The sequence below is a fragment of the Accipiter gentilis genome, chromosome 6 (genome assembly GCF_929443795.1).
Source record: "Accipiter gentilis chromosome 6, bAccGen1.1, whole genome shotgun sequence".
Lineage (NCBI taxonomy): Eukaryota > Metazoa > Chordata > Aves > Accipitriformes > Accipitridae > Astur > Astur gentilis.
Genome location: NC_064885.1, coordinates 43,043,523 through 43,060,368, shown reverse-complemented (window position 1 = coordinate 43,060,368; position 16,846 = coordinate 43,043,523). Strand labels below are relative to the sequence as shown.

Sequence of the window (16,846 nt, the reverse complement as noted above, 5' to 3'; positions counted from 1 at the left end):
GAGCAAGGGGCACTGGAAGCACAGAACTGTAATTAGTGCTTACACATAAACACAAATATAAGGGCTGAGCCCTCTTCGTGTTTCACTCCGATACACAAACTCTGACATTCAACAGAGCTTGAGCCAATTGTGCTACTTCAAAATTGGGTTTATATCACTGCCCTAGACTATCTAAATACTTCTATCTAGGGAAACAAGCTACCTTAATTTCCATAGCAACAGATAATTCTTCTTGAAAGCAACACACACATGAAATACAGTTACTGCAGTAATTACTGCAGATTAAAAAAAAACCCTACAGAGGTAACCAAGAAACAGAGGAAGACATTTATCTTCTCCCACTTTTCAAAAAAATACATTCCTTTTTTTGTATTTCTAGAGAACAGATGCAAATCAGGCCTGGCAGGATGCTGGGTACCTGCTTACGAGAACATACCAGTTCCAGTGAAGCTTTTGCTCAACCACAGGTTTATTTCCCTTTGAGGTCTGCAGAATGTGTGTCCAAACAAACTGGCACTTGCTCCTACAGCAGCACAGGATACCAGACCCATATCAGTCTCGTTTGGCCCCAGGCTTTGCCCTCTGCCATGCTGCAGGTGAACATACCCAGACAGGTCACCCTCAGCCAGAGCAGTTAAATTGTGAGCTGCATTTTGAGAGAGCAAAGGTCTTTTTATACTGCATTAGCAGTCTTCATACCCAAAGGGACTGCTAGGGACTCCAGCTTAGCAGCTAAAGCTTGCCAAGGACAGCAACCTCCTTCAGGCTTCAGATTTTGCTACTACCTGAGCAGCATGAGAGAATCAAACCCAGTTCCTCCTCACCCATTTCATCTCTCCTTTACCCACAACTCCCCCAAGCCAGGTTACAGCTTTGGGTTGTACAGTGGCACTGGGTACGATTCCAGCAGCTGGACGCCAAGAAATCACCCCAGCACAGGGGTGAGCTGCCAGCAGCAAACCGCTCTGCATTTCGTGCTGCAGCACACCTGGCCTCTTTAAAGCCAGTTTCCCCAAGCTCAGTCAGTGTGACCCTTCAACCAAGTGCAGCAGCACAGCAGGCAGCTTTGCCCCAGGGAGCTCAGCTGTGTAATCATGACTTGCCATAGGATCCTTCCTTCTGTTGCCATCATCCTGCCACCAGTAATGAAAGAGAAATAGAAATCCTGAAACTTCATCCCTCTAGGCACGTCCTTATCTGTCCTGCTTTGTACTTCTGGCACAACCAGGCTAAAGGAGGACAGCAGATGACAGCAACTCACTGCCACCTGCAACAGATGGGCAGGGAAGAAGTCTCCACCTGCCCAGGGGCAGCTGACAGGGAAGCTGGGACACCAGTAGCCCAGCCCTGGCTTGCAAAGCACAGCTCTTCCACAGCTTCCCCCACCAGCTGCCCGTCCCACTCCACTTCAGAGAAGTCCCTGCTCATTTATCCAACTGTTGCACGCATGTCAGCAGCGGACCTGGCTTCCCAGCTGCCTCCCCTAGGAAGGACACCAACTTCTAAAGCTTTCAGAGTCTTCATCTGCAATAGAAGCACATTGATATCCCAGATGTCCCATGCATATGCAATGGTCAAAGTGACACAATTAAGAAAATTAAGTTTAGTTTCCATATATTTGACATCCAACAGGCAGTAAAAAAAAAAGCTTTATATTTTATTTCTTGTAAAAATCTTTTAACACATGCAGACTAAAACCAGTGTAAGAAAGTATCCACCATCGTTTAAACAAATAACTATACTTAAATATAAGTGTCTGCAATTGACTTGTATAAAAATAAGGTACATTTTGCTTTTTTACAGAAATCCATTCTCCAGTTCTCATATCAATAAACAATACACAACTCTAATACATACAATTTAACCTGATCGTTGTTTTCCACCAATTTGATACTGCTAAGGTATTATGTGCAAAAGTTGGTAACAGTTTCTTTCCCAAAAGAAAAGTCTTCTATGTGTTTTAGAAAATTAGATACTGGGTTTAAATTAATCAAATCCTAATCGGTTCCTTTGTTCTCAAAGAGTCCCATTTACTGTATTATATACAGGCTTAACTAGAATCTGGTGCAGGTGCAAACCTCAGCGTCTGTGCCTGCTGTGTCCTGACCGGCCGCTACCGTGGTGTTTGCCCTTGTGAGACCTCTCGAAGGAGCGGGATCTCTCGCGCCTGTCTCTGTGGTGTCCCCGCTCGTGCCTGTGCTTCTTGGCAGCATCAGAGTGATCCCTGGATTTGCTCTGTGAACGTGAACGAGACTTTTTCCTTTTATGACCGTGCCTATTTGCACTCTTCAGCTCTTCCCTACTATGCTTGGTCTTCAGGTGTGGCGAGCCGTGGTTATGGTGTCGGCGAGGGCTGCCACTGTGGCTGCGGGACCTGCTTCTCGATCTCGAGCTGTACGTCCCAGACAGGCTCCGCCTATTATTGTAGCTTATAGAAAAGTGTTTAAAATTAAAACATGTCTTCAACAAAGAAGAGAATTAAAAAAATAAATCAATGCTTAGGAACTTCCAAGTTACTGGAAGAAACAAGACTGCTTCTCCCACAGAGGTAACTGATGAATGATAACGACTGTCCCAGAACATGCCTTTGAGTGGAGTTTGCTTTGAAAACAAAAAGCCCAAACCAAACCCAGAATGCAGTGCCTTTCGTAACTGTTCCACCTTGTCAGAAATCTTCCCCTCAATGCCGCATTGCAAATTGGTTATTGCCTTTTTCCCTTCAACGATTTGACAGTCAGCAATACTCAGGGCAACACTTCACTGAGATCCAAGTTGTCAGCTTCCAACTTAGATGTCAGCCTGAAGATTCTTTAAAAAAAAGTCAGCAGGTATCACTGCATCACCCCCTGCACAGTTCCCCCTTTTCCCCAGTCACAAAAGAGAGGCAGAGCACTGAAGAGCCAGACAGTGCATCGTGCAGCACTGACAGAAGATACATTCTCCCATGCATTTGTAAGAAAGCTGCAAAACATGAAACTGGCTCCTATGACATTTCTCACTCCTTCTAAGTGGAGTGAGTTCTGAGAGACTGCTCTCATTTATAACGGACACCTTGTGAAGATCATCAAACAGGGTAAGACTACGCTCACTCCATCATAGACTCATCATGTACATCTACAGTTAGGATACTTTTAAGCTTCCATTTTATGGCAAAGCTTTTAGAACTTGAACTATTAATGGCACAGTTACCAACAGAACTGCTTCACACCAAGAACCAAGAGCCTAAAGCCAGACCCAAGTCTCTCACTTTTGCCGGCCAGCAATTAGAAGCTTGCGTTAAGCATCTACAAGCTACTTAGAGTGGCCCTACTTCTTAGAAGTGAAATGCCCTGCTGAAATATCCCAGAGAACTAAATATGACAAAAAAAAAAAAACAACCCCTGCAAAAAACCCTGCCCCCCTCCTTGCAACCGCCCACCAACCAAACAAAAATCCACTACTTACTGCCGCCTAGGAGTGTGAGATCGAGACCTTGACTTTGTTCTTGACCTAGATCGACTAGCACTTCTGCTGCTTCTACTTCTCTTGCTTTCTTTTCTCATGCTTGGGAGGGAGGGGAAAAAAAAAAGTTACACTTCTGAGGTACTCGTTACGTCCATGAAGTAGCTCAAAAGGTAGTTCACTGTACTTCAGTTGAAGAAACAGTTTTTACCGAAGTCTTCTCTTCATCAGGAAGAGATTTTCACCTACCCATTATAAGGGCTCTTTGAAGCTTGCTGCCTCTCTTCTGGCTCTTTTTTAATGGTTTTGGTATTCAGAGATACTGGTGTCTTCTCTTCAGTTTTTACTTCTCTTGGGGAAGCTGAGAATTAGATTTAAATTCAAAATTAGGTATTTTATTCATAGACTTTGTAATAAACATACTGTATCCTTTATACATCTTTACCAGTATTTGCACAAAATGTAAATACAAACTCAATAGCCACTATTTCATTCCAACTTTCCTTTTATAGTACACTCCTAGAAGAGAACACTGCAGTGAGATACTCATGGGGAGACGCATAGTTTAAAGCCAACTGCCGGCAGGGGGGAGAATACTGTGACCTTCAAGCCAAGTAGGCAGGCTCAGTTGAGCTTTTGTCCACCCGAGCCCAAGTGGTACAAAACAAAAGCTGCCGCCCTTAAGGTCCGCAAATCCATAACTTAAATTGTTACCTTGACAGTTAATAGAAAGAATTAAGACTCAACAGCAAAATTACAGATTTCATTTTTATATTAGTGGTACAAATACAATACATAACAAAAAACTTAGTTTATAATCAACCTGTCTCTACAGTCAGCTGATATAGCCCAGAGATGGACTCACCTTTTCACAGGAGGGCTACTATGCAAGAACGACGCATTTTTATCTGGCCTGCTGACAGTAAGGCAGAGGTGCTGCATTATGACCACACCTTCCTCACTCAATATGGTTCAGAGGTTTAATGTGAAAATACAGAAAGGCAGAATTCTGTCAGAAGCTTTCCCTCAGTTTGTCAGCTAGTAAGAAGTCTTCCAAAACCCCACCAGAGGTCCTGCTTTCACTCAAACTCTTCTCACCTAGGCTCCCACTTCACAGAAATAAGAAAAAGCTTTCATTGTTTAGTGAGAAATTCACACTTGCCAGCTCAAAGACCGGTGGAAACTCAGATGAATTGTTCTTAAGGAGGAATAACTGCTACAAATATTGCTTTCTCGGAATATGTTCTTCAGTTCCTGAAGTGGCCATGTAACAAACAAGGGCCTGTGCCTTACCCACCACCACCAGACCAACGCTCATAGTAGCCTTTAAATTTCGTTGGTAGGTTACAGATCAATAGCAGCATTAAGAGGTAAAAGCACCAAGACAAAACTGTCTTGTCTTTGTATCATTAGAGTTCAGACAGATTTACTGGCTGATTCAAGATACTTAACAGTTGACAAGTACATTAAAAAAAAGAAAGCAGACAAAGCAATTTCCAGAGATACCCACTGCAAAAGGAACCATGAAGGCTATTGCTGCACCCTCCCCAACAGATTAAATCCCGAGTCTCTCTTCACAACACAGTAAGATACAGCAAACTCCTGGGTCTAGACATTTTTCGTAACATAATTATCTTAAGAGTGCATATTACTAATATATCACTCTCCCGTCTGTGGAAGTATGGAGTAAAGCACCCTGTTTCCCTCTAACCTGCTATTTCAAGGTATTGAAACTGTTTGTAAAATTTGTGTTTTGAAAAAAAAAAAAAAAGATTTGTCTTGCTTCTTAATTCTGTAAGAAAGCCTAAATTGTCTAACAGCTTAAGAAGCGAACCTACTTTTTTTTTTTTTTAAACACCTTGGGACACAGATTTAAGACTTATTAAATAGCATTATGCAAGTCTCTGTTCAGAAAACCAACTTACATGGTTTGGATGCAGGAGAAAAACCACCCAGCGTTGAGAGTGCTGGAGTTCCATCCGGATTTAAACCTTTTGCCTTCAGTTTAGCTTCCTGTAGTGCCATTTTCCTCTTTTCTACTTCTTTATCCAGGAATTCATAATTGGGCTGTTAAAGTAACAATGTGGTAAGAAGCTGAACTACTGCAATCCGTATTTTCATCTCATTTTTGAAAAATACTTAATTATCTTTTAATCATCTGTCCAGTAACGTAACTAACTTCCATCATTTGTTCTCACATGCCCCTCAGAGGAGAAGCCATACAGCAGAGCCTTTCCAATTAGTAGATTTATATGCAGACGTTCCCAAACACACTTAGACAACCATAAGGCAGCTCAAGCTGCACTGAAAGGGAAGAACAAACATCTCAAAGTTACCTTCTTCCTGGTATAGAGCTTAAGAGTTGTTAAGCATATCTCCTGAATCTCCTCTTCTGTGGTGCCAAAGAGCAAGAACCAGTGAGGGCGGGTAGGTAGTGGAATCTGCGAAGAAAAACAGAACAAAACACTGAGAGCTTAGTAACAGAGATTACAAACCAGGCTTTTGTTTTAAATATTTCCATTAATTTTCTTGAAACCAAATTAGTAGCAATAAAAGGCAATGCTAACTAAAGACAGATGAATACTCACCTGCAGAGCTCTAGCAGCAAGATAAATGCAAGCACATGCTATAGTCTCTGGCTGAAAGCGAACAAACACATTTGTTCGAAGGCTGTCATTCATGTAATTCCTAAAAAAAAAAATTTAGGAAAGGTTGGATCTCAGGTTTACATCACTTTATTTAGAGGATAACAATACTGGAGACTCAATTGACTTTATTATTTTTTCTGTTATATTAAACACTTGGTTTCTTTCAAATTATTGCATTTGATGTTTACATCTGTTACTTCTGTAACAAAGTTTGCACCATTGCCATTGTTTTGAAACCCCAATGCAAGTAATAGTATGTAATGGCTACTTCCTAGGTAGGTACGTTAAGTTATACCATGAAGTGTCCATTGAGTTAACAATCTAACAAGTACTTTTCATCTGTGCAGCTGTTTGCTTTAAACACCAGTGTTCTTGTATTTAAATATCAGTATGCTTAAAACTCAAATGCAAGCAGGAAAGCATGGTATAGTTGTAACCTACCATTTTCCAGAGGCTAGATGCAACCTCTAAAGTTCATAAAACATTGCATTTAAATCCTACGTGTGCCTCGAGTCACATTAACTTCATCCAGAAAGAGAAGCGTCCAATTTGCTCACTGAGTGTTGGAAAAAGACCTGCAAGTTAGTAATGGGTCTCCCACTTCACTAAGCTACTGTTCTTCCATCACAGTGGCACTGCCAAGCAATACGTGCCAAGAGATACATTTAAACAGCAGAGACCTCCATCGATTTCTAAGTTACTGAGCTACAGGAAAGAAACGAACAGCAGTCAGTAAGTATTGACTCTACAGAAAACCATGCCCAATATGGCTTCTAAGTGAACATGCTGCATGCACTGTAATTGTCTTTTTGTTTTTAAACTCAAGTTTAGCCAAATGCTAAGTCAACTAAATAAATGTTGGCAGAACGTCGACCCCACGTGTCCTTTAAATACACTACAGTATACAGTAGTTAGGCAACAAATACATTTAGAAACATTTTTAACAGTTACTTCTAAAAGCAAATATACAAATCCTTTCGACACCCAGACAGAACTAGAAGATGCTGCCCGATGGATATGGACCACTTCAGTGAATCTCGGATGAGAGCTTGCACTGGGTTGGCTGGAGAGAAGGGCAGCCAAACAGGCCATCCCCAGGTCATGGGCTGAGGTGCAGAGGGCAGAGCTCTATGACTTACCATCATGGACTACCCTTTAATTAAAGAGTAGAAAAAAGAACAAAGTTAAATTGAGTTCTCCATTACTATATTGGAATCAAGCCATGAAAATAGTAAGCAGAAACAAGCACTAAAATATTTTGGAAGTATATATTTGTGTAGTAACTTACATCTCATTGCTTTGCATATGGATCATCAGGCTTGTTATTTCTGCTACTATTTTCCTGGCTAGGAAAAGAATGGAAAATAACAACTTACCAGGCTGTCTGTACCAGGGTTTGATTACGTTCACATTCTAAGACTTGTAAATACATAACAATGATCTGAGGAATAAGGGGGGAAAAAAAAAAAACAAAACCAGACTCAGTTTTAACATATAAAGCAACAGTAAGGAAATAACTACGTATAATCAAACAGCATTCTAGAACAATTGTGTCTCCTCTTTTTTTAAGCATACACTGTAAGCTCACATCATCCAATCATGTTGAGACAGTTCTTTTACTACTTTTGTATGATTTTCAAAAACAGTCACCTTTAACATTTCCCAAGGAAGCAACTTCTACCAAACTCAGTATGACTATTTGCCCAAGCACTCTGGCAAAAGCATTCATAACTAATAAGAAATAAAGAGACGAAATCAGTCATTTTACACCCGTGTTTCTTGTCCCACAGTTCACAATGATGCCATCAAGGTGGAATAATATTTACAATAATATTATCTTTGACAACTCACCTTATGTGGATGCTTGACATGAACACAAAATCCCAACTCCTTCAGTACCCTCCTTTCTGCTTTGATTACTTGATTTTTGGTGTTTATGTAGTTCTGATCAAGTATCAGGGGGCTTGGAGTCCTATAGTTTGCAAGAAATAAAATCAAAACTGTTTTGCATATCCAAAAATAGCAGCATCTCTGTTTTCCCTTCCAACCAACTAATGGCAACAGAAACCGGTTTTCAACTCCTGCAAGCAAGTTTAAGCATTAATCTTGTGCTGTCCAAGTTTAGATAAACTAGTTTAGTTTCTGCTTTTGACTAGCTACAGATTAGATGACTAAGAAAAAAAAAAGTCTTTTGCTACTGTGTATGCAAACTATGCTGGTCCAGCTGCTGGAACAGAAGTCCACTTTACAGTGAAGACCTCAAAGAACCTTTATACTTCATGACAGAGGTGGGGGAGGAGTGTGATACAACTACCTTTGCTAGGTAGGACTTCAAAGCAGAAGTAAGCTAGAACAGTTTCTTTTTACTGATATTAAAGTAGCAAGCTTGTGCTCTACAAATTTCAGTTTCCTATGCACTCTAAGACAAGATGATTCAGATCTTCAGAGAACAAGACAGCCCTGCTACTCTGATATACAAAAAGCCTAGTAAAGCAAAGAATTTAACCTTTGAAATGGTGACAGATCTGCCTGCAATTCTGAACACTGCACCCACTAATCAGTGGGTATCACGTCACTTCTGCTGTTCGCATTTGCAAAACAAGAGCTCATTTCACAAAGAAAGAATCCTAAATCTACCACTATCGAGTTCTAATTCCTTCCAAATCCAACACCTGAACTCTCCAAAGCATTTTTTTAAGCTTTAAAGTAACTTGCTGTATGCTTCATGCACAAATGTCATACTCCATTTCGTATTCTTTTCTTTGTCCATGCTTAGACTTGACCTTTCAACATTCCACATGGTGTTTTTTAATCCACTTCCTCCTCAAGACAGACCAGCTTTTTCCCTGTTTGCAGTGGATTCAAAATACAGGTTCTGTTTTATCAGACAAAATATTTCACTACTAACTTGTCTTTTTTTGGTTCCATGCAAGTTCCACAAGTGGATCACACTTCTCTTCCCCAATAGCTCACAGTAGAAAAACACTCCAAAAACCTAGGTTCCCACCCCAGGAAGAAAGGGTCAATTTAATTACAAGGCTAGCTGAAGGGCTTCCCAACTTCAATATTCCAGAATTTATGCTACGACTTCTGCAATCACCTGGAAGGATGCTTATTACCATTAGTCAAAGGATACAACAAGCCATCCACTTCACTAATAAAAGCATCATGTATCACCAGGCACTTGAAGCGTAAGCTCTCCCTGGTCTCCCCAAGGGGCTGAGAAGCAGCTCCCAGGAGGTCTGAAATGAACTATTGCAGCTTCTTGGTGCCAGGCAGGACCTACAATTTACGCCTGACTACTTCTGTCTCCTAAAAAAAAAATATGCAGTGTTTTCCATGTTACGTAAGAGTAACTTCACTAGTCAAGTGTTACTCTCACTCATCAGGGCAAAGACTACAAAGACTGTGATTTTAAATATAACCTAGTCAAATATTGAGGTTTTTGTTTGGTTGGTTTTTTGGTTGTTTTTTTTTTTTTTTTTTTTTTTTTTTTTCTTCCCGTAAATTAAATGGAAAAGAAAAACTTTTAAAGCTCCTTTAAGGTAACTACTTCAGTAAAGAGGCTATGATTTTATCTGAACGCTCCAGAAGTACAAAGGCTATCTGAACACAATGCTCTGGAGTAGGAGACTGGAAGAACCAAGCTGAAGTTCTTCAAATCAGTGAAACCGATTCACTTCCAATTGATTTCAACTAACTATACTGGGGTTTATAACAACATTTCCTCCAATATTGCTTTACTTAATTTTATCTAGAGATCACTGGCATTAACAGGATCTGCAAGGCATCATTCAGAGCAAGTTTAGGTGTCCAGGCTCAGCTTATCTTGTTAGCAGAACACTTCATCAGAGGTGACAAATCTTGGATGAAACAGGGCAGCTATGACTTCCAGTCTAAAAAAAAAATAATCAGCAACGGGACAACATGACTGCATGGAATCATCCAACAACCTGCTGGAGGATTACTATCTTCCACATGTCTCTGCATTCTCTGAAAGCTATGTAAGAAAGTCAGTATTATGAAAACACAACAAGGTAGCTCGAAGTGCAACAGTAAAGACTGTGGGCCTTACTGCAGGGCCACGGGACGAGCACAACAGTTCATACTTTGGTTGTACATGTTCAACAGCAAAGTGATAGGAAACTCAAAATTAAGACACTTGAAAGTGTGTGCTTTACTGTCATCCCCTGTTACTCTGGTCACTTACGACACCCAAGTTCTAGAGATCTAAAAGCCATGAAAAACATCAGTTTATCCAGACAGTACTTCCAGAAATAGAAAGACAAATGCAGGCTTTTACCTACTTATGCAAAGAAAAAATCTGCAGAAGACTTTACTGCACCTTATTACTGGCAAAAGTCAGGTTCCCCAGTCTATTAAGATTTACCAATTTAGTTTGCCATAAGCTCCCAAGTGCTGGTATGCATAATTACTTAGAAGTTGGAAACTTCAGAGATTTCCCTTTGCAAAACTTCTTAGTTCTCCTACTGAGAAAAGAAAAAAAGAGGAACTTTGCTACTGCATTTGCTGCACTTAGTTCTCAGTCCAAGCAGCAACCATTTTAGGTCCAAGTAACAAACCAGAGAAAAATAATTTATAAGCTTACATATAAAATATAAGCTTCAAGCCCTATATAGCCAAGTAGCATTACAACTTCTTATTTTGAATCTGTTCTTACAGATCAGCACTAGAGCTCCATGCAAGACTTCAGACTCAAGAACAGGGAGCACACAGTGCCCATTCTGGTAAGTCAACTCAACATTTAGTTGCAAAACTTCATCAGGATTTAGTCATTGTGTAACAACCCGAAAGATTAACGCACACTGTAACGTGTTTGTAACAATAAATAAATTTCAAATTCCTTTTTTTAAATCCCTGTGACAAATGAAACCTAAGTTCTCAACACAGCTACGGCTTCATTTGATGTAATACTAAAATTTGCCATCTTTGGAGCGTCTAATACTTTGGAGGAAGAGTGCCCTGCCATGTAGTTTTGTTCATAATGCAAAAAGTACTTCTGACAAGTACAGCATAACATCAGCATCTCATTTCAAAGACCAGATCTCTCTCATGCCAGTCAGTAAGAGAAAAGAAACTGAGTTCTATATTTGTCTCCAACATTGTAAATACAAGCACCGTAGATTTATGGAACAGTTTGAAGAACACTAAGTAGTGTGCATTATTAATACAGGCCACTTCCAACATGACTGCGTGAACCTGTTTGCTGCAACATAAGTAAAGAACAGCTGACTGAGCATCTCAAACCAACATTTGTGAGATTACACAAGTCACATTTGGTTCCAGTCTCATAAGGACTTTCTGCAGCTTTCAGGCACATTTAAGAGAAATAAAATCAACTTCAAACTACATTCTACATGTTAAACAGTAGTTGCACTTCTCTCAGAACACAGATGTTTCAGCACACAATTTTTAAAAAAAGCAGTATTTTCATAATACGAGCTTTTCTCCATGCACACAAACATTTTTACATGCAGTACTACATGACATATGCTCGTGAAAGATCCAAAAGAAAATATGCTTGTCCAAAACACTTTTTAGCTTTTTCTTACTTCTCAGTATTAGAAATACCACCTAGCAGTAACTCAGGTCTTACAAAAAGACAATTCCAATGCAATTCCCAGTTCTGCAAACACGTACATATAAGGGACTGCTTACATAGTAATTTATATAAATAGTGTTACAAATTCAAGACTTCCATATCCTTGTGAAGGCATGTTTTACTATGAATTCAAACTGCAATTATACAGAACCAGAAAGTGGAACCGAGAACCCAAAACTGTTTAAGAAAGAAAGCAAGCCTACTCAAACTACTCAACCTTCACGTGTAGGTTAAGAGCTTCAGTTAACAGAAGTACTAGGCTAGAGACGAAAAGAAAGTACAGCAGCCTAACTGACTTTCAGTTCTGGGTTGTGTGTGAGAAACTAACTACAGCCTAAGTGTTAGCTTCAGATAAAAAAAGATTAAGCTAGTATTCTAAAAACCTGGACAGCAAAGAAAAAAGCTTATAACAAGATACAGGAGTTCTTCCAAATGGTTCACCAGCGGCCAACCTGTTAGTCCCCCGATTCCAGTGACCTATTCTCAGAGCACTGGCTTCTCCTTGGGGATTTTCGATACTTCACTCACTGTTGCCATGACGACAGCTTCATCTTTATGTACCACTCCACATCACCCAGGCTTTGGTAAATGTAGCTGGTCGCTGTATAGTCGGTTGCAAGGGAAAAAAGAGTTGAAGTTAATAACGTGTACAGATTATGTAATTGTAATCTTGTAAAAAGTACAGAAAAACGTTTATATCCTGCTTGTTAAAAAAAAAGAGGCAAGTCTGAATGTCAGACTTCAGCATTTTTAAGATTAATTTCATGCAGATTCACTCAGAATCTCAGAGCAACAATACCCATTTCTCCAGAAAATAATGGGTAGAAGTGCACGATTTCTCTCGACATGATGCATTTTAGACACCATGTAACATGCACAAGTGACATTCTGATTTGGAACAGGCTAGCTGGAAAGATTTAAGTTCACAGGTTAAGTTCAGTTTCTCTGATCCTTCGCACAGCACAAAGAAACAACTAATTCGTATTCTCATTGCAAAGAAAAGCATTGCATATGATTAATTAACCTTCACTGCCTGGATCAAGGCCAAAACATTACAAATCACTGAACCGGCTTCAATAATTCCAATAACCAGACTCCCTTCTCATAACTGTGGTAAGAAACAATACCACCGAATTCACATTCGGCACAACTTCATAAAACTCTGAAGGCCATCAGGGATACAACTTAAAAACAAAACAAAACAAAGCTAAGTTCCGATGTGTAACACCGAACCATTCTTATCTAAAACTAACTACCACAACATGAGCACCGGGCAGGAAAAACCAAAGTTTTAGATTCAACAGAAGCATAACCAGGATAAAGACACCAAGAAAACAGCTGGTTTCCCTAAGAGATTTCTACTCTACTTCTCAGAAAAGGTTACACAACACTAAAGTTTAAATTCCTGCTGTAACCCGGTGATACAGAGCAGAGAAATGAATATGGGAATTTAAGAATCTCGCTGAAGGCAAAATCCCTTTCTAACTATGGACTACCTTACACTTTAAGCAATTGGCCACTAAAGGTAAAGCTACTTCATCACAGCTGGCATCTCCAATCTCACAGACTATAATACTGCTGCATGACAGATTTAAAGAAATTTTGCATTTAATAGCAACTTAGAAAACTCCTTCCCTTCAACCATTCCTTGTTCCTTCCAATACGTCAAGTTAATTTGCTTTACACATGAAAACATACATCACTTTACACACAAAAAAAGCAGCATTAGGCACTCGCAACTGAGAACAGCTCTACAACTCAGCAGACAGTTATCCGGATCTGCACACAGATCAGGTAAGCTTACACTCCAACTTCATTGACACAAGCACACGGTACCATGAAAAAACACAAGTCTCACTTTTTGCAATTAAAGATGCCTTCAGCTTCCAAGACTCAATTACACATTCCTTGTTGAAGCGGTGTCATTAAAGCTGCAAACACTGTAGGCCAAACCATACTTTTTTCAGATACTTTCTAAAATTGCTTTTTCTAAAAGGTAATACTGTCATCACTGGGAAAAGTTCAGCTTTCATCTTTTGTTAACTGATACTTTATTAGCACCATAACCACATCTGGATGGCTACATACTAACAAGAGAAAAGCATTAAAACTATTGAATGTGGTTAAAAGTCTGGAAAATATACAGCAACATGCTAATTGGCTACTCATACCTAAGACTACCTTTCAAGAACTACAAGACATCAAAAATCAATTAACAATAGTCCTAAAACTACAACCATGGACTTACAACTAGAACCAATGCTCATGACTTGTAGCTATGTAAGTAATGAAAACGGGTCTACCAAGCAAACAGAAGTAACAGTAGAAGTTAGCATTGAACTGTACTGCCTACACAGCAGCCAAAGAGCACTCCCTTCTCAATTTTAGGTCGTTGAACTTAGCCTGGAAAAGTACTGTGAATTGAAAACTGCACTGTACATTAGAGACAACATGTGCTTATGTTCATAACGAAGCTTATCTTACCTTTTTGCTCTTAACTGACGCAAATGATGAAACACGTTGATCACGTCCCTTATACGACGAGGTGCCTCTTCGATTTTGGAAGCGAGATTGATGCAGGCCATAGCAACAATCTGAAAGGAAGCCCCGTTTCCATTAGAAAATGGCTTTCAATCCCACCAAGACTACAATTACATAAGTAAAAACAAAACAAAACAAAAACCAACCACCACGGCCTAAAGGCTAGAAGAGAGCAGCCCGTTTGGCTTGTGTCTGGCCAAATTCACCGGGCGCCCAGAACAGCGCCTAACGCTCTCCTCCCTCTCTCCCCCCCCCCCCCCCCCCCGCCACATCCCCGCCAGGCCGTGCCGCGCTCACCTCGAAGCTGTGCTTGACGAACGACTTCGAATAGAAGAACCGATGAAACAGCACCTGCCCCGTCGCCATCGCCACCTATGAACGCAAAGGGAGGAGGAGGAGGAAGAAGGAGCGGGAGTCAGTCACCGGGCCCAGCCGCCGCCGCCATTTTGTGTCAGGCACCAGCTGGCGCCGCCGCCGCCCGCCCCCCCCGCGCGGCCGCCTCACACGCCCTTCCCGCCGCACCACAATGGCGGCGGCCGCCCTCCCTTCCTCCCTCCCTCCCTCCTTTCTCCCCTCCGCCCCGGGAAGGCGCCGGGGCCCGCACCCACCTGCGGCAGTCGGAGGAGGATGCCGGCCGCCTGGATGAGCTCGCAGCCCAGGATGCGCAGGTCGGTCTCGCACTGCAGGTCCAGGCCGTCCTGCATGGAGGGAGTAGGCGAGAGGCGCTCCTCGGGGATGAGCGAGTGGTCGATGGTGAGCGATACCTCCGAGTACAGCCGGTCACCGATAAGGATACCCGGGGCGGCGGGAGCCGGCGGGGCGGCGACGGTAGCGGAGGAGGAGGAGGAGGAGACGGAGGCGGCGGCAGCGGCAGCAACGGCGGCGGTGGCGGGGGGGGCCGGGTGTGTGGCGGAGGAAGCCATGATGGCGGAGCTCGTCCTCACCCGCAGCCGGCCACGCACAGACTAGCGCGGCCCAGCGCCGTGACGCAGCACACAGCGGCGCCTGCGCGCGCGGCACGCCGGGAAAAAAAAGTCCGCCGGGCCCCGCCCCGGTCGCCCACGATCGCCGCTGCCCCGGCGGAACCGGGGAACCGGGAACGGGAACCGGCCGGCGCTGCCCCGCTCCGTTACAAGGCGAACGACGCGGTGGCCGAACCCGCTCCCGTCCACATCGCTGGGGACCTTCGGCGGGAGTTGCCCCCGGGAGGGGAAGCTCGCCCGTGCGAAGATCGCCTTTGGCAAGCGAGGGAGGAAAGGAGGACACGCGTGGGGGCCCGGTTGCCTCCCGTGGGGAGGGAGGCGGCTGGCACGATTCACTTTTTTTACAGCGTTTTCCACTGCAAAAGGTTTTAAACAGTGAAAACCGACACCCTGCACTGTACGCTTCCCGAGCAGCAAAGGAAAAAGAAATTGCGCTGGTTAAACTGTGTTTTAAAAACCGTATAGGTTAACTGGTTCAGAGCTGCGGGCAGGGCTTTTGGTGCTTGCCGTGTGTCACGCAGGGAAAAAAAAAATCTATAAAATTGGGTAAGCAAATAAACAGGATGGCCATGGTGCAACACTGACAGAAGGGGGGCTGTGTATTTCCCGACAGGAAGCATACTCTAGCAAAAAGTTCATTTCTTAAAAAAGGAAAAAAAAAAAGCTTAAAGCAGCTACTGCGGTTTAAGCCATTGCCCGTAAACGCACAGCGTTAAGTGTTGGGGAAACAGTCACCCACCGCCCGCCCCGCGTTGCCCCACGTTTGTCGCGCGTTCCTCAGCCCCACAGAACCAATTCTGGCGGCTTTTCCCTCATTTTGCTGTTCACTGCGTAACCAGCCCATTGCAACACACAGGATTACGGGCTGCTTGGGCCATGACCTACGCTCACCGTTCCTGAGTTTTATTTGCTAGAAATTCATTATTTTTTACAAGCTACCACTTCTCACGTTGCTTTTCACATCAGGCTGCACAGTTGCTCGGCTGATTTCTGATTACATATGTTTATTTCCAGTAAGAGCGTGTTTGAGAGTTGGAAAGGGTCCTTTTTCAGTAAGCTAGGACATTGTTACCGTACTAAGTGTTTCCACTGCAACCTCAGGCGCTGCCTGAAACAGATTATTCTGACAAAACACGGGTATTTTGGTTACAATCCTGCAAACTGCACAAATACGGCACATTTGCAAGAAAAGCGATCGCTGCCTTGCTCGGGCTCGGCCGTCGTCCCTCTCGGGCACTGGCTGTCCCTCTTCCTGACGGAACGAGCGGCTGGAATCGGTCCCTCTGCGGGACCCGACACTCGGGAGCGACAGCCCGAAGGTGCCCTAACCGCCCCACCCTCGCTGAGGAGAACGGCGAGGCGGCCCCGGTGTTCGGTCAAGGCGGTGCCTACCCTGCGACGGCCGTTCGCTCTCCGACCCCCTGAGGCGGCCGCTATCACCTCAGCGCAGACCCGGGGAAGAGGGGACAAGGTCCACGCACGCCCGAACATGGCGGAGACCCCACAGCGACCGGCTGTCGCAATCCACGGCAGGACGCGACGAGCGGGAAATTCCCGCCGCTTGACATCACTTCTCGGAACGACCGCACCGCGCCCCGCTACCGATACCC

At 43.0% G+C, this 16,846-nt stretch overlaps 1 protein-coding gene across 3 annotated transcripts; it reads right to left on the bottom strand.

The window, feature by feature from the left end:
* Positions 1 to 1,636: 1,636 nt before the first annotated feature.
* On the bottom strand, positions 1,637 to 15,909 carry CCNL1 (cyclin L1). Of its 3 annotated transcripts, XM_049801800.1 has the most exons (11): positions 14,862 to 15,879; positions 14,551 to 14,625; positions 14,197 to 14,306; positions 7,941 to 8,061; positions 7,466 to 7,530; positions 6,030 to 6,129; positions 5,778 to 5,882; positions 5,367 to 5,508; positions 3,691 to 3,802; positions 3,445 to 3,543; positions 1,637 to 2,428 (listed from the first exon to the last, which is right to left on the bottom strand). In XM_049801800.1, the coding sequence occupies exons 1-11, from the start codon at positions 15,174 to 15,176 to the stop codon at positions 2,080 to 2,082; spliced, it is 1,593 nt and encodes a 530-aa protein (XP_049657757.1). In that variant the 5' UTR covers positions 15,177 to 15,879; the 3' UTR covers positions 1,637 to 2,079. The 3 variants fall into 3 exon arrangements, 2 of the variants coding, with proteins under 2 accessions (XP_049657757.1, XP_049657758.1); XR_007506219.1 differs by lacking the exons at positions 1,637 to 2,428; positions 3,445 to 3,543 and adding an exon at positions 4,307 to 4,402 and having other exon boundaries at positions 3,714 to 3,802; positions 14,862 to 15,909; XM_049801801.1 differs by lacking the exons at positions 1,637 to 2,428; positions 3,445 to 3,543; positions 3,691 to 3,802 and adding an exon at positions 4,409 to 4,550 and having other exon boundaries at positions 14,862 to 15,908.
* Between the last annotated feature and the right edge of the window lie 937 nt (positions 15,910 to 16,846).

Coding starts and splice junctions, on each gene's coding strand:
- CCNL1 (XM_049801800.1), bottom strand. CDS start 15,176: ATGGCTTCCTCCGCCACACACCCGGCCCCCCCCGCCACCGCCGCCGTT. Junction 6,130..7,465: donor ACCCTGGTACAGACAGCCTG/GTAAGTTGTTAT, acceptor TTTTTTTTTTAG/GAATTACATGAATGACAGCC. Junction 5,883..6,029: donor TTGCTGCTAGAGCTCTGCAG/GTGAGTATTCAT, acceptor TTTTCTTCGCAG/ATTCCACTACCTACCCGCCC.